Genomic DNA, 22,556 nt, shown 5'->3' on the forward strand with positions numbered 1-22,556 from the left:
TTTCAGTGTCAGTAACCCTGAGTGGTCGGTGGCTTCCATACTGGTCAGTTAAGACAGAGCACGTGAGTGTGTGAAGGTGATGTGTTTACACGCTGACGTGTTACATAACCATGCACCAGCTGTCTCAGGACCTCTGCTCCTATGGGCGGGCGGGCGGCATGTCCCCCAGCGAGGGGGGCTTGTCCTCCGTCACCTGGCAGCTCTCCGGTGAGTGAGGCTCCTCCTGGTCCTCTCCTGAACTTTTTGTGGAACCCCTGGGGCCCAGCCCCGGGCCAGTCATCCAGCATGGTCCCCCCGCCTGGCCATCCCCCGCCTTCTGTCCACCAAGAGGTGCTCTGTGGTCAGAACCCTGTATCTGCTGCTTGACCAAAGCCCTCCCTCTGTGCCAGCCGCCACCCGTGCACCCCACAGACACAGGCACAGAGACGCCTGATGGCGCTCCCGAAAGGCCACAGCACCCAGTCCCTCCTGACCTGTCCCCACCGGTAGCATCACCTCTCATCTCTTTGTTCTGCGAGTCCCCTCCCGACACTGACCGCCCGATTCTGCCCTTGCCTTCCTGACCTCCGTCCAGTCCTCATCTCTGGTCTCCTGTGGCCGCTCCACATCCTGCGGGAGGTGGCCTGTCCCTCGGACCTGGACTCTGTGCCCACCTTGCCTGGGGGGAGGTGCTCGGCTCTGTCCGCGGCAGTCAGGCCGGGTTCCATCAGCCGAGTCCCCTGCACACCCCGTGCACTGTCCCCATCCTTCAGCTCCCCTGTCTGTGACCGTGCCTTGTCTGCAGTCTTATACCGGAGCCTGAATGTTGCCTGGAGGGTGAGGTGCTGACCCAAGGCTCTGCAGGAAGTGTACAGTAAGCGGACCGTGATACCGGATGTAAGGCATTTTCTGAAAACTTGGTAAAGTGGGGGCACTCAGCCATTTCAGTTTGGTTAGTGGAGACGAATCCACTTTAGAAATGAGGACAACTAAGGAGTCTCGACTCTAGACCTACAGGGACATGGATCTATGGTCTCCAAGTTTCTTAAGGCTGAAGGGAGTGTTCTGGCCCTGGTGTATTGGGCAGTGGGTAGAGTCAAGGTGGCAGCAGAACAGATAGCCCCCACACATGGAGGTCCCCAGGCTGATGGGGTCACCCCTTCCCCTCCAGCCACTCACGGTCCCTCGTCACAGAGGTGACACTGAGGCCCAGGGCCCTGCATTAGTCAGCAGGCAGGCCGGGTCAACCCCTGGAGGCCTTTCCCTGGGACCTGTCTCCCTGCCATGTGCCTGCAGTCCCTGCAGGGCCCACAGAGCCAGTCCCAGGGTGCCCTTCCCTCCCTCGTGTGGCTGGGTGCCCTGGATCCCTCTGTTCAGAGCCCTGCCTTTCACCCCCAATGGTGCAGGAGGCCACAGCCCAGCCTCGACCTGACCCGGTGGCACAGACCCGACCCGTAACGTGAGCCCTCCCTCTCCAGGTGACACCATCTGGGCCCCATCTGTCCTTCCTCACGGCGCCCTCGGCACCTTGAGCCACCACCCCCAGCTGCATTTTGGAAGAAAGATGGAGTCCAAAGTCTCAGAAGGTGGCCTGAACGTGACGCTGACCATCCGCCTGCTGATGCACGGGAAGGTATGGGCCTGGGGAGGTGGAGGCTGCCCCCTTAGGGGCTCGGTTCCGAACCAGGCTTCTTACAATTCCAAGTGATCGCGAGCTTGCACAGCCGGTGCATCGCCGTCCCACTTCTGCTCCTCCTGGAGCCTCTCACGCCTGAGCCGCGCTGCTGCCCCAGCCCTGCCTCCTCGTGTGTGTTCTCTATGCCAGGGCGCTCTCCTCCAGGACAGGATGCTGACTGACACCACCCCACTTGTGCCCGCCGCCTGTCACCCCAGGGCTTCCCTTCATTCAGCGCTCCCCACACGCCCTGTGGCTTTTGCCTTCGCATTCCCATCCAGCTCTTTTGTAGAAACAATGTCCCTCTTGTTGGCTGTTTCTGCTGTTTCCTCGCTGTTGGCAGAAGTGACCCAGAAGCATTCCTATCAGAGCCCAGATTTCAGGGCGTCACTTGGTGGGCGTGCCTGCGGGCATCTCCCTGCCTCCTCCACAGTCATCGGGGGTCCTTGCTGGTGGCCGGTTAGGTGCTGCATGACTGCCAGTGTGCCCCCTCACTTCACTCACAGCTCCTGGACGTGGGGTTCACTGTTTGCTCCTGTCACCCCCACACTGTCCCTGTCCTACCATCACTGGCTCTATGCTCATGTTGCCCCTGACTTAGCCATGAGAGTCGCACCATTCTGACAGCACCCCCTCTGGCATAGAACACCGCTATCGCTCATCCTGCTTTTCTGCTGCTTCTGGAATTGGCCCAAAGACCCCAACTCCCCTGAGTGAGGCTGATGGGGTGGCCTTAGAAGCCCAGGTATGGGCGCATGGGGGTGTCCATGGCTCTCAGGCTTCTGTGGGTCCCAGGCAGAGCTGGAGAAGGTGTGTTTGTGTATATGCGTATGTGTCTGTGCACATTTACACACTACTGCTTTCCATGTTTATCTCTGTGCCGGGCCCCTGAGATGACACCCCATACTCCAGTCCAGCAGCGCAGACTCATCCTGGCTCCATGGTCCGACCGTGTGGGCAGCAGGAGGAACCTGGGTCCCCAGAGGCTCTGGCCTCATGTCCGAGGCCCTGCTCTCCCTAGCTCTCTGGAAGCTGGAGCTCACACCTGGCACCCCCCTTTCTGTGGTGAAGGAAGGGTGACCACCTGCCCACTCCCGGGGTGGGGTGACATTTGATTAAGGTTGTCGGAGGCTGGGTGTGTACCACAGACTACAATCTGCGGTCAGTTATACACCCCACTTCCAGCAGCAGCTGACACAGCCAGCACCCAACCCTACCCTGGGAGGTGAGATACCCTGACCACCAAGGGAGCCCCCACCCAGCATCTGGCCGCCCCTGCTACACATAGCCCACACCGTGGCCCCACAGCACAGACCCTCCCAGGGTCTGCCCCAGGACACTGTCATTGCTGAGTGCTTCACTGGAACAACCGAAGATGAGTTTAATTGTGGAGGCTGCTCTCTGCAGCTAAAAGCCAGTGGGCCCTGCGTCCCTGGGCGGGGCTGCCCAATGAGACCTGAGGGTTTGTCCTGGAGGTGCCATGATGGGCATTCCTGGTGGTGAGCATGTCTGAACCATCATGAGCCCCAGGCTTTAAAACCATGGCAGTGTGTTCAGACATCTTTTGATGTTGTGTGTGTGTGTGTGTGTGTGTGTGTGTGTGTGTGTGTGTGTCTGCACGCGCATGCGCGTGCTCAGTCACTCAATTGTATTTGACTCTTTGCAACCCTATGGACCACGGAGAAGGCAATGGCACCCCACTCCAGTACTCTTGCCTAGAAAATCCCATGGATGGAGGAGCCTGGTAGGCTTCAGTCCATGGGGTCGCTAAGAGTCGGACACGACTGAGCGACTTCACTTTTCATTTTTCACTTTCATGCATTGGAGAAGGAAATGGCAACCCACTCCAGTGTTCTTGCCTGGAGAATCCCAGGGATGGGGGAGCCTGGTGGGCTGCTGTCTGTGGGGTCGCGCAGGGTCAGACACGACTGAAGTGACTTAGCAGCAGCAGCAGCAGCAACCCTATGGACCATAGCCCGCCAGGCTCCTCTGTCCATGGGATTCTCCAAGCAAGAATTCTCCAGGCAAATGGAGTGGCTAGCCATTTCCTTCTCCAGGGGACCTTCCCGATCCAGGGTTCAGACCCTCATCTCTTGCAGCTCTTGCATTGGCAGGTGGTTTTTTTTTTTAAACCACTGAGCCACCTGGGAAGGCCCTTGCAATGTTCTACCTTTTTAAAAAAGGTCAAATAGCAATAGCAGTAAATTTTTACATCACATGGTCATCAAGGGAGATTTTACCTTCACCTGCTTCTTGCAGGGTCCCTTGAAGCCTAAATGTACAAGTGATGCCTGCCAATATGTTTGTCTAGAAGGCAGCTTGCCATTCTCTCTGTCTGTCTGTCAGAGGCAGGGCAGCCCTGCCACCTCCTGGCCGTCCAGCCTCCCCTGCTGTGCGTGTCCCGGCCAGTGGGCGGCCTCCCGCGCCTGTCACAGGCGTCCTGCTCACTCTGCTCTGACATCACCTCTCTGTGCTTCCTTTCCTACAGGAAGTTGGCAGCATTATCGGAAAGGTAATTATTGAGTGAACTCTGCCTCTCTTGGGGTCTCGGGGAAGTGAGGCCCAGAGTGCCCATGCTGGGGGTGGGTGTGCACCTGTGTGCCATGCATGCAGAGTGGGTCCCTCCGGAATCCTGCCCCCTGCCTTTAGGCTGCACCCCCGAGGCTGTCCCAGCACCTCCTGTTCTCTGGTCCTGCAGGTGCCAGGAGCCCTCCGCTGAGGCCACCCCATCCCCCAGGGCTCTGGCCGCCAGTCCTTCTACCCAAGTTTCACCCATACGAGTCCCCACGTCATTCCTGGGAGTGGTGTCCCGTCTCCAGCCTGGGTGTAATGAGTCTGTTCGCACAGAAATGCTCCCAGGGAGAGCAAGCACTGGTGTGGAAGCCCATGCTTGTAGGCAGGCAGTCCAGGACCCCCTCCCCGAGTCCTGTGGCCGTCTAAGGCTCCCTGTCCCACATGGTTCCCTGAATGGTGGGGGCGCCCCCAGAGCCCAACGTCAGGCTCTTTTTCACAAGCCGCTGTTTTTTGAGGAGTTGCCCATGGGCCTATTCCCCACTTTGCCTGGGGTAAAGATGGAGGAGGGTGCAGACCTGCTGGATGGAGCAGGTGCCCAGGTCAGGCATGGAGCCGCGTCAGGTCCACAGGGCCAGGCCCACCCAGCCTGTGGCCTGGGCCCTGGACAAGGGTGCAGGGAGGGTTTGGGGGGGGTCACCTGTGCCAGGCACCGAGTCCAGCTTCAAGTGCTGGGGTGTCTGGCCTCCCGGGCCTGTGGCAGAAGCCCGAGTGACCGCCTCCCTTTTGAACCTCTGTTCCAGAAAGGAGAGACCGTGAAGAAGATGCGTGAGGAGGTGAGTGGGCCCCCCTGAGCCCAGCGCCATTCCTGGGTGGGCGGGAGGGAGGAGACTGGGCCTCCTAGCAGCTCTGCACCCAGCCCCACAAGGCCTGGACCCGTCAGAAACCCCATACACCAGGGACAAGAGTGAGGGGTGACCATGGGGAGCCCCCAGTGTGCACACTGGTGGTTCAAGCATCCTTCTGGGTCATGGCCAGGTCATGGCCCACTCATCAGGATAGGACTGGTCATCAGTGCTGAAGTTCGGGCGCCGCCAGCCTGCGGGTATCTCTGGTGGTCAGTAGGCCCGAGGACCCAGCCCGCTGACGGCCCAGTAGCTTGAATCCAGTTTCTGAGGTTTGCTCGCCATCCTCCCAGAGCGGGGCGAGAATCAACATCTCGGAGGGAAACTGCCCAGAGAGAATCGTGACCATCACGGGCCCCACGGACGCCATCTTCAAGGCCTTTGCCATGATCGCCTACAAGTTTGAAGAGGTAAGGGGTGCCTGGGGACCCCTGCTCTGGGCGAGGGGACCTCTCATTTCTTCTGCCTCCCCCGGGACCTCCCCACCAGTCCACCTGCTAACAGGCCAGCACCCCTCCTCCGTGAGGCTCACCTCCCTCACCGAAGGTTTCCTCGGGCCTGGCCCCCAGAGCACAAGCCCTCAGGGAAGGCCTGGCGCCTGGCAGTGAGGCAGCTGCATGGGGCCTCAGCCCTGTCCACAGCGCCTGACCCCTGGGGTGGGCAACCTGGCTCAGATGTGGGCAAAAGGAGCCCAGACGTGGGAACCAACACAGCTTTATGTGCCTGTGCACTTCTGTGTCCATCTGCCAGTGAGTTAAACCTTAAGATGTTTATGTGTTTCTGATGTTTTTGACATCGCTTAGAGTTATTTGATGTCTTTACTGAGAGGATGACCAAGCTGGGGAGTCAATCTTTCTGTCAAATGTATCACCCTCTGTCCAGGCCCCTTCTGCCCCACCAGGCCTGAAGGTCGGAGGTCAGAGCCTGAGTCTGGGCACCCTGGGGCCCATGCCCACCCCACAGCAGCACAGTGGTGCTGGGACAGGCCCCCCTCTCCTCGTCACCCGAGCCGGGCCCAGCCTCGCAGACCCCGCAACCAGCCCGGCCCGCCCACTCCCCCAGCCCATGGTGAGCCTCACAGTGATGTGCGTGCCTCTCCCTCCCCAGGACATCATCAATTCCATGAGCAACAGTCCGGCCACCAGCAAGCCTCCGGTGACGCTGAGGCTGGTGGTCCCTGCTAGCCAGTGCGGCTCCCTGATTGGCAAAGGCGGCTCCAAGATCAAAGAGATCAGGGAGGTAACAGCCCTCCTGCCCCACCCCAGGGCCGTGAGCCGGGCAGGTCAGGACACCCCTGGGCAGAGCACCGGCCCCCTCCCTGCCGACCCTGCAGCGCGGAGCTGGGAACGGGGGAGGGGCGAGCACAAGGCAGAGTGGCCAGGGGACCCCCGATGTGGGCGTCACGCACAGGTGCCATCTGGCTCCTAGGACGGGGCCCCCGCGCATGGGCTCTGCCGCCCCAGTGAGGTGCCTGGGAGAATGCTGAGCCACACCCACTGGGGTGGAGGTCGCCTGCGGTGTGACCCCACACCCACATGTTCATCTCCCAAGGAAAGCCTTCCTCTCTCAAGGGAGGGCAGCCCCCGGCCTGACTCCCTCCAGGAAAGACGGCCATATAGTTCAGGCCCCAAGACTGGAGTCCATCCTTGTCTGGGACTTCAAACTCCACAGAGAGGGAGAATTCCACATATGTGGGGAAAAAACCTGTCTGCTGAGATGCCCCTCCCTTCAGCCAGCATCACCCCTCCAACACAGGTCCATGCTGGTAGCAGTGGGCTGAGCCAGACGGGTGTGGCCGCCCACAGGTGCTCCAGGCGGAGCATGCCGCAGGCGTGGAGGGGTGACCCGAGGCAGCGCCTCGTGGGCATCCTGAGGGCAGTCAGGACGTGTTGCTCCAGTGCATGCCGCACACCTCAGCAGGGCCCCATCCAACATCCAGTCTCTCCAGTCCACAGGTGCCCAGGTCCAGGTGGCCGGGGACATGCTGCCCAACTCCACGGAGCGGGCAGTGACCATCTCGGGGACCCCGGACGCCATCATCCAGTGCGTCAAGCAGATCTGTGTGGTCATGCTGGAGGTAGAGTGTGTCCGCAAGCCCGGGCTCCTCGCCCGCCTGCCCCTCCACTCCCGGCCCTGCTTTCTGAGTGCTGGGGGTTCTCTGGTGCCCTGAGGGTTCATTTGGCCAACGTTGCCGGACTGGGCCTCAGGAATGGGCCCACGCCCCTGACCCAGGCGCAAGACAACTTGAGCAAGAGCTGTGCAGAGTGTGTGGGCACCGTGGGAGGGTTGCTAGCTCCGCCACCTCAGGATGGGATCTTGTCTTCGCTGGGGATTTGGGGAGAGAACAGAGAAGGTGGTGGGGGCACGGGCCCTGCCAAAATCTATGGAGTTGAATGAAGAGTCCACACAAAGGGGCAGGCCTTATGGTGCGCCTGTGTCCTGAAGACAGGTCTGCGCTAAAGACAAGCGTGCACTGGAGACAGATGTGCACTGGACACAGGTGTGCACGGGAGGCAAGTGTGCACTGGAGGCAGGTGCGCCTTGGCTGCTGGTGTGTTGGAGACAGGTCTGCACTGAAGTAGGTGTGCACTGGAGTCAGATGTGCATGAGGGACAGGTGTTTACCTGTGGTAGGTGTGCACTGGATGCAGGTGTCCACTCGAGGCAGGTGTGCACTGGATGCAGGTGTGCACTATAACAGGTGCCCACTGGGGGCAAGTGTGCACGGAAGGCAGGTGTGTGTGGAATCAGGTGTGCATCGGTGGCAGGTTTGTACACGAGGCAGATGTGCACTGAACAGGCCCACACTGGTGGCAGACGTGAACTGGAGATGGGTGTACACTCTTGGCAGGTGTGAAATGACGTGTACCAGAGTCAGGAGTGCCCTGGAAGCAGGTGTACTTGGAGACAGGTGTGCTCTGCTGCAGATGTGCCCTGGAGGCACGTCAAGGCTGGAGACACAGGTGGAGTGGAGAGGCCACACCGCTGCCAGGACCCCCTGGCTGGACCATGTGCAGGCCCCAGAGACACTGCTGAGGTACAGCATGCTGTACTTATGGAAAGCACAGGAAAATGCCCAAACTGTGAAGACAGAAAGGAGTGAAGAAAAGGATTAGCCAAAGGAGAAGCAAGGAAGGTGCAGCTGAGCAGGAAGGAACCTCTCTTGAAATTTTGAGGAAAATCCCAAGATTTAAGTTTCAGTCCATACGCAAACTGCTACAAGATTAACTAAAGTTGTCAATAATAGTTGCTGGTCTTTTTTAAGCTAAACTGAAGTCATCATGCTTCTAACGGAAGGTTTCACTTGCTGTGCTGGTTGCCTGGGCATCAGGCCCTCCTCCCCCACAATGAAGCTCATGGAGGGTCCACCCTGGCTGATGCAGTCCCGCTCAGATGGTAGCCCCAGGGGCAGCAGGGACTCTCCCTCTTCTGTACTTGACCTGGTGCTAAAGCACCATGTCTGACTTCTTTGAAAAAAGTTGGTATTGGCTTTATTTTCCTGTAGTGTGATATCTGGAAGTCAAAAAGATTTTCCTGAACATTTTTTTCTGCAGCATCCCCCCACCACTGGTCCTGGTTATGAACAGTGTCCTCCTCAGTCCTGGTGCTGGGACCACAAGTGGCCAAGAGGGCAGGTGGCCAGCAGGGCCTGGCACCCCTAGTGTGGCAGACACCCCAGGAAGTGAGGAAGCCCATGCCGGCCTAGTGGGTGGCAGGTGTCACGTGGGGGTGCAGGGCAGAGATGTGAGCCACCCTAGGATGATGAGGTCTGAGCAGGACACATGATCTCCTCAAGACTCCTCACATGTGGCCTTGCCTATGCCGCGTTCATGGTCAGACGTGGCCCCACAGAAGAGCCTGGCTGTAGTTGCTTGTGCCCCCGGGGCCGTGAAGGCAGACTGAAACACACAGGCGAGTGTGATGGGTCCTTGTGGAGGTGGGGGGAACGAGGCCTCCTGTCATTGGTGTCACAGGGCTCCCAGGAGTGGCTGCTTACTGGGGAGGGAGCACTCTCACACCCAGAGGCCCCTGGCCTGGTGTTAAATGAAGAGTGTATGGAGCTTTGAGCTCTGGGGTGGACCTCCACCTAAGAAATCCCCACCGCAGAAGGGCGGGGCTGCTGGAGGTGCAGCAAGTTAGGTGGAGAACAGGAGTGTCAGGGCCCCCGGGGAGGTGTGCTCAGAAGGCCTCCCTCCACCAGAAGTCAGAGGGGATGGGAGCTAGACATCAGGGCTGGTGGAGTGTGGGTGCTGGTGGTGGGGTCAGAGGGCACCATGGAACAAGGGTGATGGCTAAGGCTGAGCAGCACAGAGTCCAGCCCCACCTCTGGGATGGAGTGGGGGCAGCAGTGGACTGAGTCCTCCGCTCGCGCCACAGTGGGAATGGCCATTCAGTGTAGTCACGCTTCCTGCCTGGTGACCACAAGGCACCCTGGGACTGCGGGGAACCCCCTGTGAGGCGCCTGGTCACAACCAAGGGTGAGCCAGAGATGGAGAGACAGGAGCCCTCCTTTACCCAAACACAGGTCCTTGAAGCAGCCTCTCTGCGTCACACAAGGTCACACAGCACAGCCAAGGTCACACAGCCCAGCCAGAGTCACACAGCACAGCCAAGGTCACACAGCACACCCAAGGTCGTACAATGTGTCTAAAGTTACACAGCACAGCCAAGGTCACATGGACATCCAAGGTCACACAATGTATTCAAGATCACACAACACAGCCAAGGTCACACAGTATATTCAGGATCACATAGTACATCCAAGGTCAGACAGCATAGCCAGGGTCACAGAGCACAGTTAAGGCCACACAGCACATCCAAGGCCATACAGCGTGTCCAAGGTCACATAGCACAGCCAAGATCATACAGCTGTGTTCAAGGTCACATGGACTTCCAAGGTCACACAGTGTGTTCAAGATCACACAGTACACCCAAGGTCACACATATTCATAGATCACACAGCATAACAAAGTTCAAAGAGTGTATTCAAGGTCACACAGCATAGCCAAGGTTGCACATGTTCAAGGTCACAGTGTGTCCAAGGTCACACAGCGTGTTCAAGGTCACACCGCACAGCCAAGGTCACACCACTGTGTTCAAGATCATACAGCACATTCAAGGTCACACTATGTTCAAGGTTGCAATAGCAGGCCAAGGTTACACGATGTATTCAAGGTCACATGGTGTGGCCTGGGCTGCAGAGTTGAAGCCACCAGCCAGTCTGCAGTCCCCACATCCCTGCATATGCCTCTGGTGGGGGTACTCTGAAGTCACACTGCCTGGCAGAGGCATGGGCTGGGCCTAGGAGGGCAGTGGCCTCAGGAGCTCCCTTCAGGGACATTCTGCTCTGGTCCCCAAGCTCTGCCCCGGGCTGGTGGTGCAGCTGACTTGGGACTCCAACAGCCAGGCCCAGCCCCTGGACTGGGGAAGATAGTTGCCCAGGCAGTGGCAGGCAGCAGGCATGATTGCTTCTGACCCAGGGGTTAGGCTGACATCGTCAGACGCTGGCATACCTCTGGTACCTGAGAATATCGTGTATCCCAAGACATGAATCCTAAACTTTTGGACACAGAATAGTGGAAGGAAATTGTAACAGATCTCATCACAGCTATGGACTCTTTCATTTGGGCTCTGAGGTGTATTAAATGATGACTCTTCTGTCAGTAGTGAAGTTGGATGTTTCTAACTTTGCTGAGATGAGGCCATCTGAACATCAGCCCAGGCCAAGCAGAGCTCCACCCTGGGCACACAGTCCCAGGGTTCTTCCCGAGAACTGAGGGCAGAGGCGTCCCCTCCGAGCTCGGCGCCAGGGGAGGGTGGCGTGCAGGCAGGGCCGCTCCTGCCCCCCCGCCCGCTGCCTCCTGCTGGGGGCTGTGTCTAGGGTGGTGGCTCCTGGAGGACCCGGGGGCTGGGGGGCGGCTGGGCAGCACAGTGGGCGGGGCTCGGAAGGAGGCCTCACCACTGTCGGGCTTCGAGGCCACTCTAACACTCTGTCTCCCTCTCCTGTCCCTTTTCCTAGTCCCCACCGAAAGGTGCCACCATTCCCTACCGCCCAAAGCCCGCCTCCACCCCTGTCATTTTTGCAGGTGGTCAGGTAAGAGCCGACCCGCTCGCGGCCTCCACTGCCAACCTCAGCCTTTTACTGCAGCCCCCGCCGCTGCCCGTTAGTGCACTCAGGTTTTCTCCCCCTCACGTGCACGTCTCCCCCACCCGCGCGGGACGCAGAGCTCTCCCCGCCCACGGCCCGGCCGGGGCCGAGTGCGGGCCCCGCGTGAGGCTGCCAGGCCGCGTTCGCACACAGAAGGGGCCCAGGAGGACCCTGGTCTGGGCCCAGGCCTGTGCAGTTGGGCAGCACCACCCAGTCTAGTTCCCTGGTGCTTTTAGGAAGCTCAGAGGGAAGAAGGGCTGGGGGTATTGCCAGGGGTCTTAGGACTCAAGGTTGACATGACTAAGACTGGAAAAACTGGCCCATTTCCCCTGAGACATGCGTTCCTACACACTTGTCCCTCCCAGTAGCATGTGAAGGACAAGAGGAGGATGAAGGAGGCCCGACTGGGCCTCCCAGTTACTCGGATGGTCCGCGCCCTCCCCCTTTCCCACACTGGCTGCAGGCCCAGGAGGCTGGGCACAGCCGCACTGCACACCTGGGATTTGGGCAAGAGCCCCTGACCCTTCTCTCCCATCAGGAGGGGGTCGTGGCAGTTTCTGTCTTCAGCCAGTGGTTGGCCTAGATGGGCCGACAGGGGGGCCCTGTCGCGTCTCCTGCCTTTGGGCGCCGGCCTCCATGGCAGGGTCACCGCAGCCTCTGTCAAGGACTTTGCACACGCAGGCCAGTAGTGCCAGGGGGAGCTCTGCGTCCGGGCGGCGGTGCTGTGTGTTTGTTCGGGGAGAGTGAAGACGGAGGTCCTGGGTGCCCCAGGGCGGGGGAGGGGCTGAGAAGGAAAAGAGGCAAATGCAGGTTGCCCGTGTCTTCCCGAGCTGCCCTGCTCTGCTCTGTAAGGGAGTCTCATCAGATGGCCCCTTCCCGTCCCCAGCCTCCCACCCCTCCCCCCAGCCCTCCTCCGCCCGCATCCCTCACCTCTCCCCTCTCCCCCACCCCTGTGCGGCAACAGCTGGGTCCCTGCCGCCTTTGGGGTGCTTCCCCGGGGGAGGGAGGCAGCGGTTCCCACGGCCCGTGGCTCAGGGCAGCCACAGAGGGCCGGCCCTATTCAGAGCTCCTCTCCTCGCCCACATCCAGGTCAGCGGGCAGGTTAGTTACCTGCCAGGCCTCGGCCCCAGCGTGCGTGCAGGCAAGCCTGTGACGATTCCCGGTGGTAAAGCACGGGCTTTACTCAGAAGGGAGGCTCGTGGACAAGAGCTGGAGCCCGGGCCGCCTCCTGGCCGTCGCCCACCCCCAGGCAGGGCAGCAAGGACACCGCCCCCCACGGGAGGGCAGCGCCTTAACCCGGCCCCTGTGCCCTGGGGACAGCTCGAGTGGCCAGTGACTGGTCTTGGTTGTCAACACCGCAGGCAGCTGGGTGGAGGAGCCGTTCTACCAAGCCCTGGCCCCCACACCTGAGTGTAAGATACGCTGCACGCCCAGCCTCTCAGCCAGACCTTTCCGGGGAAGTACTAGCCAGGCCCCTGCTGCAGAAAGGCAGCTCCTGCCTCCCCAGCAGGTTCAGACCCCAGAGTCTGCCCAGACACAACCTACTGCCTGGGCTCATCTCCACCTCTGTTCTGAGAGGATGATGGGTGGCTGTGCACTTTGAATAGCACTAGCAACCCTGACACGTGAGTGAGGAAAAGGTGTCAGAAACTGAGAGTGCCTGGGGTGGAGAACTGCAAGTCGGAGTGAGTGGGCAGCGCCCTTCCAGGGCCTGTCTTACCCAGGGACACGGTGGCACAGTGCATAGTGGCATCTATACAACGCCTGCAGATGGGCCTCGAGGTCCCGCGGCCCCGGGTATGCACAGGCTCCCCCTGCTGGCCGTCTCTGGTCAGGCTGCTTTCCTTCACTGAGGAGCCAGGCCTCACCCAACAGGGCTCCGCACCCACCCCACTGGCGGGCGAGTGCGGCTCTGCAACACGCTCCCACATCCCAAGTCCCGGTGAAAGCCTTTGTCTTCACTCTCCCTCGACTCTGTGTGGTTTGTTTGTTGATTGGCCACGAGTTTCTGGAAGAATCTTCGCTGAGGGACTGTGGCGCAGAGGGCTGGGTATGGGAGAGGCTGCGGGTCCCACACTCTTGCTGTGGCTGCTCCGTGTCACCGTCACAAAGGCGAGTGACACGATGAAGCCCAGCGAGACTCCCCTAGGGGCCGTGCCACCAAGCGTGTGCTGCGCCCGGTGCCCTGGGGCCGGCAGACGCTCGCCAACCTGCGGCTGATTTGGGCGCATTTCTTAAGCCGACATTTGCAAAGTGGGGTTTGAGTCACCTTTTAAAGATTTCTGTTTCATTGTTTGGTTTTCTTGGGATAAGTTATTTCCTGAAAGTGTGCTGTCATGGCCGATTAAACTCTCCAGTGTTAATAACCATCAGTCCCCAGCAGGGGTCGACTGAATGGCACGTAGCTATTCCTGTTGAGAAACAACAGGGTTGGAGGTATTCCACCTGGTCCCTCCACCCTGCCCCCACCCCATCGCATGTGTGATTGTAGGTCCTGCCACAGGGGACACGGGACCCCCGCCCCAGTTTCCGGAGGGAGGGATCACCTCTCCTATGTGAAGGGGAAAGCCTTAACCAGAGTGCAGGGGCCCGCTGGCAGGGGCGCCCGCCCCAGGAGGCCCTCATTCTGTGAGGGCATGAGGTGAGGGGATGTGTGGCCGCCGCTTCGCGAGCTGACAGTGTCTCTCTCTCTCCAGGCCTACACGATCCAGGGACAGTACGCCATCCCCCACCCAGATGTGAGTTTTCACTCTGCCCCTTCACCTCCTCTCGTCACCACTTCCTCCTCCCTGCATGCTGCTGTCAGTCGCTACTAATATTAATATTACACAATAATATTAATACGTTCTCCGTGTTCCTGACCTCTGTCGTATCCATATGGCCCTGAGTAACCTTTAACCTCTTAGCACTAATTCTCCCACCTGGAGGACTTGGCCTGGTGTCAAATTGTCCTGAGTGTGGCTGCCGTCCGGCTGTTCCTCCACACCCGCCCTGGTGGGCGGGGACAGCTCAGGCCCTGTGTGTGCCTGTCCAGGCAGGTGACGTGCCATCAGCTGTGCTGGGACACCTTGGAAGGGTGTTGGAAACTGGTGAAGCCGTGCGCTCCCTTTCAGCCCCAGTTGGACCAAAGTCCTTGCGCCCACGAGAGCCCGGCCATCAGAAGCCCATAGAGCAGACAAGGCTCTGTTCTCGTGTTATGATGACACGTTCCACACCCAGGGCTGCTCCGGACTGTGTTCCAGTCTGAGTGTGGCGCTGCTGCTGGGGGGGCTGGGCACCCTGAGAGCCACGCAGGGAGAACCTCGGGGCCACAGGGCTACAGATGCGCCGGGCAGTGCAGTCGGCCCCGCTGGTCCTGGATGACGGCATGCTGCGGGGAGGAGGGGAGGGAACGGGCTTGTGTGCCGCTGCCTCAGCTGCAGCGAGCGAGATCCCACTTGAGATGTGTCCTCTGTGCTGGGAGGATGCGTCCACATGCTGCTTTGTGAGAGCCAGGGGGTAGGGGTAGGGGTTTGTCCAGGCAAAGGGGCCTCGGGGGACCGTGATGCCCGCCCATCTTCTGCAGACCCTCGCTTTTTTGAATTGGCAGCTTCAGAGCCAGTTGCCTAAGACACAGAGCAGGGCAGGGAGGGTTTTAAGAATTAACTGATGCTAAGTATGGTGTGTGTGTGTGTGTGTGTTGAAAGCACGGAGATTCAATTTACCATCATTGCAGGAAATTTCTATTGAGTAGAAAAGAAATAGTTTTATCCTTTAAAAATCCTCATGTCAAGTCAGATGGCAGAGAAGCTGATGGACGCAGGGCTGGGGGACCGCCCCCACACCACGTGGGGCTGCCTACCCTCCTCGTCCCACTGACCATCGTTGGCTGTGACCCAGGGAAGGTGGGGTGCTATAGCCTGGGGTGGGGGAGGGTGCGTCTCCATGCAGAGTGAGCGCTCGTAGTGCTGGGTCGGGGGGGGTCTGTGAACCCCGATAGAGCACCCGCAGGGGTGGCAGAGGTTAGAATGGAAGTCAGCTTCTGGGGTGGCACAGCCTTTGTTCCCCACGGCTGGCAGTCTCTTGCCTTCAGAAGAGCGTCTGTACAAAAACACATTCAGAGCTCAGCACACAGCAACCTGGGTCAGAGGGGCCAGTTTACCCCAGTGCAGCTTGGACCTGGACCCGAGGCTCAGACGTGCAGCGCTGAGCGGGGCCTGTGCTCCCGACTGAGGCCTCACATGCAGGCCGCCTATACCCAGGGGCACAGGCGCCTAGCGAGTCCCAGGGACTTCGATTGGTTTGGTGGGTTGGTTTTTGTATCAGTCGGTTGTTTTGCTCTTTCATGTGATGTTCTCAGTATCTCTTAAAAATGTGTAGTTTCAGGGTTTGTTTGTTTTTTTTTTTAATTTTTAAACTAACGTATAGCTGCTGTTACATAGTTGCCTTGAGGGCTTCTGTCCTCGTCCTCCAGACCTGCTTGTGCCCTGGAGCATCTGTTGGGAAGAGAGCAGGACTCTGATAAAATGCTTCTCCTGCAGAGCAGAGAGTTGACAGCTTGAACCGTCACTGACGGAGTCTGTTCCAAACAGTAACGAGTGATGATGGCCAGGAAGGCAGTTTCATCTGAGCTTAATACTCAGTAGGATTTTTTTTAAAGCTTTATTTCTTAGAGCGGACTTCCCTGTGTGGCTCAGACGGTAAAGCGTCTGCCTACAATTTGGGACACCCGGGTTCAAACCCTGGGTCGGGAAGATCTCCTGGAGAAGGCACTGGCAACCCACTCCAGTATTCTTGCCTGGAAAATCCCATGGACGGAGGAGCCCGGTAGGCTACAGTCCATGGGGCTGCGAAGAGTCAGACACGACTGAGCGACTTCATTTTCACTTTTCTTAGAGCGCAAATATGATAATTTTAGAAAGTACTAATTTATTTTAAAAGATAACTGAATACACCATTTAAACATTTCAACCCCAGTGACTGACACAATCATCTTCCTGAATCAGGCATAGACCACCAGGAAATACGTTTCCTGCAGCGTTTCTTCATGTAGAATTAAAGCATGTGCAGTTTTTCCTGCTTTCTGGTTTACCGTACTTGAGAATCAGGGCCCCACCCTCACCAGTCTTCCTTCAGGTCCTCACCAGGCTCAGGCCTTGTTTCACCAGAATCTTCCTGGGACTCATAGCTCTCAGGTATTCAGAGAGGCCAGGGACGGCTGGGTGGCTGGCCTGGGTCATGGCCGGTGGCCTCGGTCACAGCCGGTGGCCATAGATTATGGCTGGCAGCGGAAATGCTCCAGGACAGCTGCCCACTCCCCAACGTGTCCTGCTCGAGGGGTCAGAAGTGGTTTCAGACACAAGGGAGGACGACGGCAGCCACGACTCAGGATGTGGGAGCAGATGCAGAGCATCATCACCGCTGTCTCCCACCTCCACTCTTCCTGTCCCCGTGCTGATTATACCAGGAAGGAACTGTTTTCTTCCGGGAGAAGTGAGTCACCCTCAAGCACCCCACACATGAGGATCTTATATCTAGTCTTCAGAGTTCCCAAGTCACTCCCTTGCTCAGCATCCCCTCCTTAGAGGGGCCTGGAAGCAAGCAGGATTGAGATCAGAAGTTGGGCTGGACCGACGGGAGCCTGGGTGGACACCGTCCCCCGGGGTTCACAGGGAGGACATGGAGCTTCATGGAGAGAGCTCCAGAGCTGGGGTCCAGGAGCAGCAGAGCTGTGGGTCCCCATGATGCTGGGCCTCAGCAGACATACTGAGTACCTGGGGGTAGGTGGGTGCTGTGTTCCCCCACAATGCTGGGTCTCAGCAGAGGTATTGAGTACCCGGGGGAAGGTGGGCGCTGCTTTGGCCAGGTCATTGCTTAGTGAGTAAGCAGTGGGGAAATTGGAAACACGTGTGTTATAGTGAGCGGAGGAAACCAGTGGATCCTGTGCAGACGGTGGTCCCTGGGACCCCCCTCAGAGTGGACGCAGCTAGGACGGAGCACCTTCCCCGCCTGCCTCCTCGGTGTCCCCCCAGTCTCCCAGGGAGGGCCCTGCTGAGAGGGACCTGCATGGCTGCCCTGCTGATGCCCACACCCCTGGCTCTTTTTGGTGGTGGGGAGGCACCCTCAGCCTCACCTGCTGCAGAGCAGCTAAAAGGGCAGGTTAACTACCCTCCCCACCCCTCCTCCAGGTCGCACACCCTCTCTGGCTGAGCTGAGCTTCTTTTCAGTGGCAGGGCTCTCAGCCCGCCCCTCCCAGAATCGGAACCTGGATTTTCACAAGACCCTGGATGACTTGTGTGCATGAAGGACTGAGAAGGAAGAACCCAGATCCAGTCAGAGCCCCAGGAAGAGAGGATAGGCGGGAGGGAGGGAAGACTCTAAGAGATGATTGCAGAGAATTTCTCAGAATCAGTAAACAAAACAGTCCTCACATTCAGCAATCCCAACAAATCTCAAGCAAGATCAATCCAAATGCTTCTTAGGTGTGTCCAAACAAAGCCACATGACACCAGAGACCAAAGCACATCTTCTGAAAATGGAGGGAGAAAGAATATCACAGAGGAGCAACGCAGGGGCCACAAGGTGGTGATGAAATAATAGAAAACAGCCATCAGAGGATCACCGAGGTACAGGTGTTTTTCAGACAAACAGCTGTGACCTTCTAAGGGGCGCCCGTCAGGAAAAGCAGAATGACTGCAGAGAGAAGGCGATGAACACAAGAAGGAGTGGCAAGCGAAGAAATCTACCATCTCTTTCCTTTTAAAAGAAGCACAAATCAGAAAGAAAACATTGATGTTTTTGTCTACTAAAACGTAAACATCTGGGTCAATGAAAACACACTCTGTAAAATCAAAATCAATGCTAATTGCTGAGATTAACATATAGAACTAAATGGACCCCAAGAGCACAGCTAAGATTTAGGATGTGGCCAAGGGGATGAAAACATCCTAGGGCCACTGTAGGATTCAGGAGGAGGCAAAGACGCTGAATTAGGACTGCAGATGTACATGCTACAGTTCCAGAGTGGTGTCTAACAGAAAAGTGTTCACTTTTGTAACTTGATTAAAGGTGTGGGGTTGGGGGGACATGGGTGACCGGAAAATATCATTAATCAACACAGCAGAAAGGGAAAGAGAAAAGAAACCCTGGACGATCAGGGCAATTAAAATAAGACAACAGAAATTACTATACATCTATGGTGACCACAGTAAGAGAAACTTTCCAGTTAAAAAACAAGGTCTGTCAGATTTTTTAAAAATAAATAAATAAGCAAACAAAAAAGTTTTCAGTTTTATTTCAAAGGGCACATCTAAAGAAGGACCTAGACAAATTAAAAAAAAAAAAAGATAGGGAAAATATAGGAAAATACTAACCCAAAGAAGCAATATACTATTATTATTATCAGTGGGGAGAAAAACAAGACTTCACTTACTCATTACTTATTGATAAATTATTCAGTTCACTCAAAGAAAGCAATTTAAATTTGTATGCACCCAAAACACAGCTTCAAGCATATGTAAAGGAAAAGAATGAACAAACCATTAGGGGAATCTGACAGACATTGCAGCAAGGAGCCTGAACATGAAGGCCAGGTAGACCAGAAGGAAGAGATTCTGACAGTCCTGCCTGAGCTGGGTTAACTAGTGTGCCCTGAGCACTCCCCAGCACAGCTGCCGGACCCACAAGAACACTTACGAAGCTCTACAACACACAGAACACAGACTCCCCATCTCTCAAAAGCTGGAATCAGAGAGACAGCTCTCTCCCACAAAGCAGTAAGTTAAAATCAATAGTTAAAAGGTGATTAAAAAAAAAAAAAATCTCGTCCTTATTGAAACTTAAAGCCTACCAGAAGAGCGCAGTGAAAGGAAAGACACATGACCCTCCTGGACGGGACATCAGGGGTCCTCCCAGGTTGAGATGTGGCTACTGCAGAAGTGACACGAAGTCCGTCCTGCTGTTTTATGTGAAAGAGCAAAGGCCCGAGCCAGCAAGCTAGTCACATCGAGAACATCTGATGGGAAACAAAACAAACACTCTGCCTGTACTGAGAACTTCAACGAGAGAGAAGGCTGTAGCACTTTTAGAAAAAAAGATAGAATATCTTTCAGTTCACAGAAGCACGAACTATTAAGGAAAACAATGAGGAATCTGACCACATTAGAATTTTTAAATGTGGTTTCTCTTAAGGCTCCATGAAGAGATTGGGGGAAAAATCTTTCTAGTACATAGAGCTGAACTAGAATGAGAACCTGAAATATGTAAGTTTACATGAATCAGCAGAAAACAGCCCAGTAGAAAGATGGGCAAAGGACACCAGCGAGCCCTTCACAGGAGAGGGGACTCACAGCCGGAACCACGCAGCGGGTCCCCTGATGAGCGTGCAGCTGTGTGCTCATGAGTTCCCTCCTGAGCACTTGTCTGTATTTCATACCCCGACACGGTTCAGTGGGAAGGGCAGGTCATGGAGAAAGATCTGTGATGTGGCACCACCTCTCCTCCTTCCTCCCCTCAAATCCTGGCCACATTTGTGGTAGAAATACCTCAAAAAGTGGAAAGTCCCCTCAGCACCCAGTGCTGCTCCTTCCTTCACAAAAGAAAGAAATGGAGCCCAGGAGGCCCCGTTAAGGACGAAACCAAGACAGGAAGCTGTCAGCTGACATCCAGCGGTCCCCCACTCGGAGGGAGGGCTTCCCTGGGCACCCCCGTCCGTCCAGTCCTTCCCCAGGTGTCCCCTTACATCCATGGGTGCCGGAGGTGTTACGTGTGCTGTGGCCACTGTTTCATAAAAGGCAGCAGGTACATGCCGGAGGACAGGTCAGGGTCGGAGCAGCTGAACTTCTGAGGGTCAGACTTCCCAGGTGCGAGCAGAGCCCTCCTCCTGGGTCCTCCGGCTGTGCCCGTAACACACATGGTGGCGGGCTCATCCGTCTAACTGGGAGACAGAGGATCATCCCCTGGGTATGGGGGCCACGGGCAGCCCAGTGGGGGGCCTTGTGAGTGTGCGATGTTTCTTCACCCAACTCACGCAGCAGCGCTTCTGCAGCCTGTCTGCCGCCCACGTGGGGCCCGTCTCCCAGCTATGCCCGTGTCCGCAGCGCTGGTCAGAGCTGGAGCCGACTCAGGTCGGTTCTCCTGCCGCCAGAGCCCCGATCTGCCCCGCCATCCTGTCCAATGCACAGCTGTGCACTCCTAGGGACTCGGGGACAGAGGGGGAGGGCCCTGCCCTCATGGTGACCGCACAAGCCCGGCCGCCAGATGCACAGACACCGGCTGAGATGAAGCCGTGGACCCGGAGCCAGGAACAGCCCAGCCGAGGCCCTGAGGCCCTGCACACAGCGCAGGCCCACTCCTGGGGCTCCCCACTGGCCTCCGGACCCCAGGTAAAGGGGCTAGAGCCTCCAGGGGAAGGGCTGGTCCCCGCCGGGCCACTGTCCATGCTCCAGTGCGATGTCTGCAAGAAACCCCAGTGAAGTGAGCACAGGTGGCCTGCCTGCACTACCGGGGCTGTGGATGGCCACCTGGATGTTTGTTGTCTCTGGACATGGGTTTCCTCCTCCATCCTGGGAGCTCTGTCCCCTCCTTAGGCCCGCTTCTAGCCCTCTGTGTAGGTGGACTTGGGGCACAGCACCTGCCCAGCGTCCTAGTAACCCAGGGTGACTTGCTGTGCTCTGGGGTGGGGGTGGTTTGCAGGACAGAGTCGGTGCTCCCACCACTCTCATCCTCATGCCCCTGGCGCCCGTGGGTCCTTGCCGTCTTTCTCTCGACATGTCTCTGGAAGGAGGAGCTGAGCAGTGGGATCCCCAGCCCGTCAGCCTCTTGCACAGGGTTGTCTTGCCTGTGGCACAGCAGTTGCCGGTCACTGCTCATCTCTCATCCCCAGGGCGTGGGCTGGTGTCCCCATGACAGTGATTCCTGCTCTCCCAACGCCTCTCAGGCTGCTTCCGTGCACGTCTGCTCAGGTCACCCTGAGCCCCGTGGTGTCGGGTCACTGGGCTGACATGCCAAGCAGCAGTGTGCTGTAAGCCCCAGCCTCACCTCACTGGGGACTCTCAGAACAGACTCTGACCCCGGGTCACCCTGTCCCCTCCTCGGAACCACCAGACGTGACTGCTGAGTGGGATGTGGCCAGTTCTCCCCGTGCCCCATCTCATCAAGGACTCTCAGAGCGTGCCTGGCCCTCAGGGGGCCAGCAAACCCACTTCTCTGCCACCCAAGGGCTCACCCTCGAAGGCTGGGACATCAGAAATCCCAGTGTTTGTCCTTCTCTTTCCCCGACAGACTCTGCAGGATGGGACCAATGGGGTGAATAGTCAGATCCACGTCTCACCTGGGGATGCCCACAACTCTCCTTGGGTGCCCACACCTTCCAGCCACTGGGCTCGGTTGACGCCTCAGGGCCCTGGAAACACTCAGGCTAGATCATGGCATCTAGTCCCATCACTTCAAGGCAAATAGATGGGGAAACAGTGGCTGACTTTATTTTTCTGGGCTCCCAAATCACTGCAGATGGCGATTGCAGCCATGAAATGAAAAGACGCTTACTCCTTGGAAGAAAAGTTACGACCAACCTAGACAGCATATTAAAAAGCAGAGATATTACTACTGGAACAACCATAGCCTCGACTAGATGGACAATCCATCTAGTCAAGGCTATGGTTGTTCCAGTGGTTATGTATGGATTTGAGAGTTGGACTATAAAGAAAGCTGAGCGCCGAAGAATTGATGCTTTTGAACTGTGGTGTTGGAGAACTCTTGAGAATCCCTTGGACTGCAAGGAGACCCAATCAGTCCATCCTAAAGATCAGTCCTGGGTGTTCACTGGTAGGACTGATGTTGAAGCTGAACCTCCAATACTTTGGCTACCTGATGCGGAGAGCTGACTCATTGGAAAAGACCCTAATGCTGGGAAAGTTTGAGGGCAGGAGGAGAAGGGGATGACAGAGGATGAGATGGTTGGATGGCATCACCGACTCAATGGACATGGGTTTGGGTAGACTCCAGGAGTTGGTAATGGACAGGGAGGCCTGGGGTGCTGAGGTTCATGGGGTTGCAAAGAGTTGGACATGACTGGGCAACTGAACTGAACTGAGACCTCCTTTGTGAAGGTCGGGTGTTGCGAGCCTGTCCTGGAATGATCTGGCCCTCCATCTGCTCGGCTGGAGAGGTGGGGCCAGTGGGTGCGACAGGGCTAAGGACATATCCAGAAGTCTCCAAGGCTGGGGGTGGGATTTAGACAGCCCTTCTTAGGTGGCCAGGGCTCAGCATGGTTACCTTCATTCTCTATTGTTCTTAGTGCTTATTTAAGAAGTGAGGCTCACATAAAATAAAGAAACTGCGTTTCAAAGCCTCCCACAAAA

At 57.2% G+C, this 22,556-nt stretch overlaps 1 protein-coding gene across 22 annotated transcripts in view; it reads left to right on the forward strand.

The window, feature by feature from the left end:
* PCBP3 (poly(rC) binding protein 3) overlaps positions 1–22,556 on the forward strand; it is a 223,878-nt gene that overhangs the window by 194,201 nt on the left and 7,121 nt on the right. For 13 of the 22 annotated variants that reach the window (XM_070466907.1, XM_070466901.1, XM_070466912.1 and 10 more), the window contains 8 exons: positions 1,458–1,612; positions 4,143–4,166; positions 4,969–5,001; positions 5,364–5,480; positions 6,178–6,309; positions 7,019–7,147; positions 11,089–11,232; positions 13,914–13,955. In XM_070466907.1, the coding sequence (XP_070323008.1) occupies positions 1,458–1,612; positions 4,143–4,166; positions 4,969–5,001; positions 5,364–5,480; positions 6,178–6,309; positions 7,019–7,147; positions 11,089–11,232; positions 13,914–13,955 (776 nt within the window). Of the gene's footprint in view, positions 1–1,457; positions 1,613–4,142; positions 4,167–4,968; positions 5,002–5,363; positions 5,481–6,177; positions 6,310–7,018; positions 7,148–11,088; positions 11,233–13,913; positions 13,956–17,384; positions 18,478–22,556 lie in introns of those variants that run through there. The other 9 variants (XM_070466898.1, XM_070466895.1, XM_070466897.1 and 6 more) reach the window with 4 other exon arrangements.

The sequence above is a fragment of the Odocoileus virginianus genome, chromosome 4, assembly GCF_023699985.2.
Source record: "Odocoileus virginianus isolate 20LAN1187 ecotype Illinois chromosome 4, Ovbor_1.2, whole genome shotgun sequence".
Lineage (NCBI taxonomy): Eukaryota > Metazoa > Chordata > Mammalia > Artiodactyla > Cervidae > Odocoileus > Odocoileus virginianus.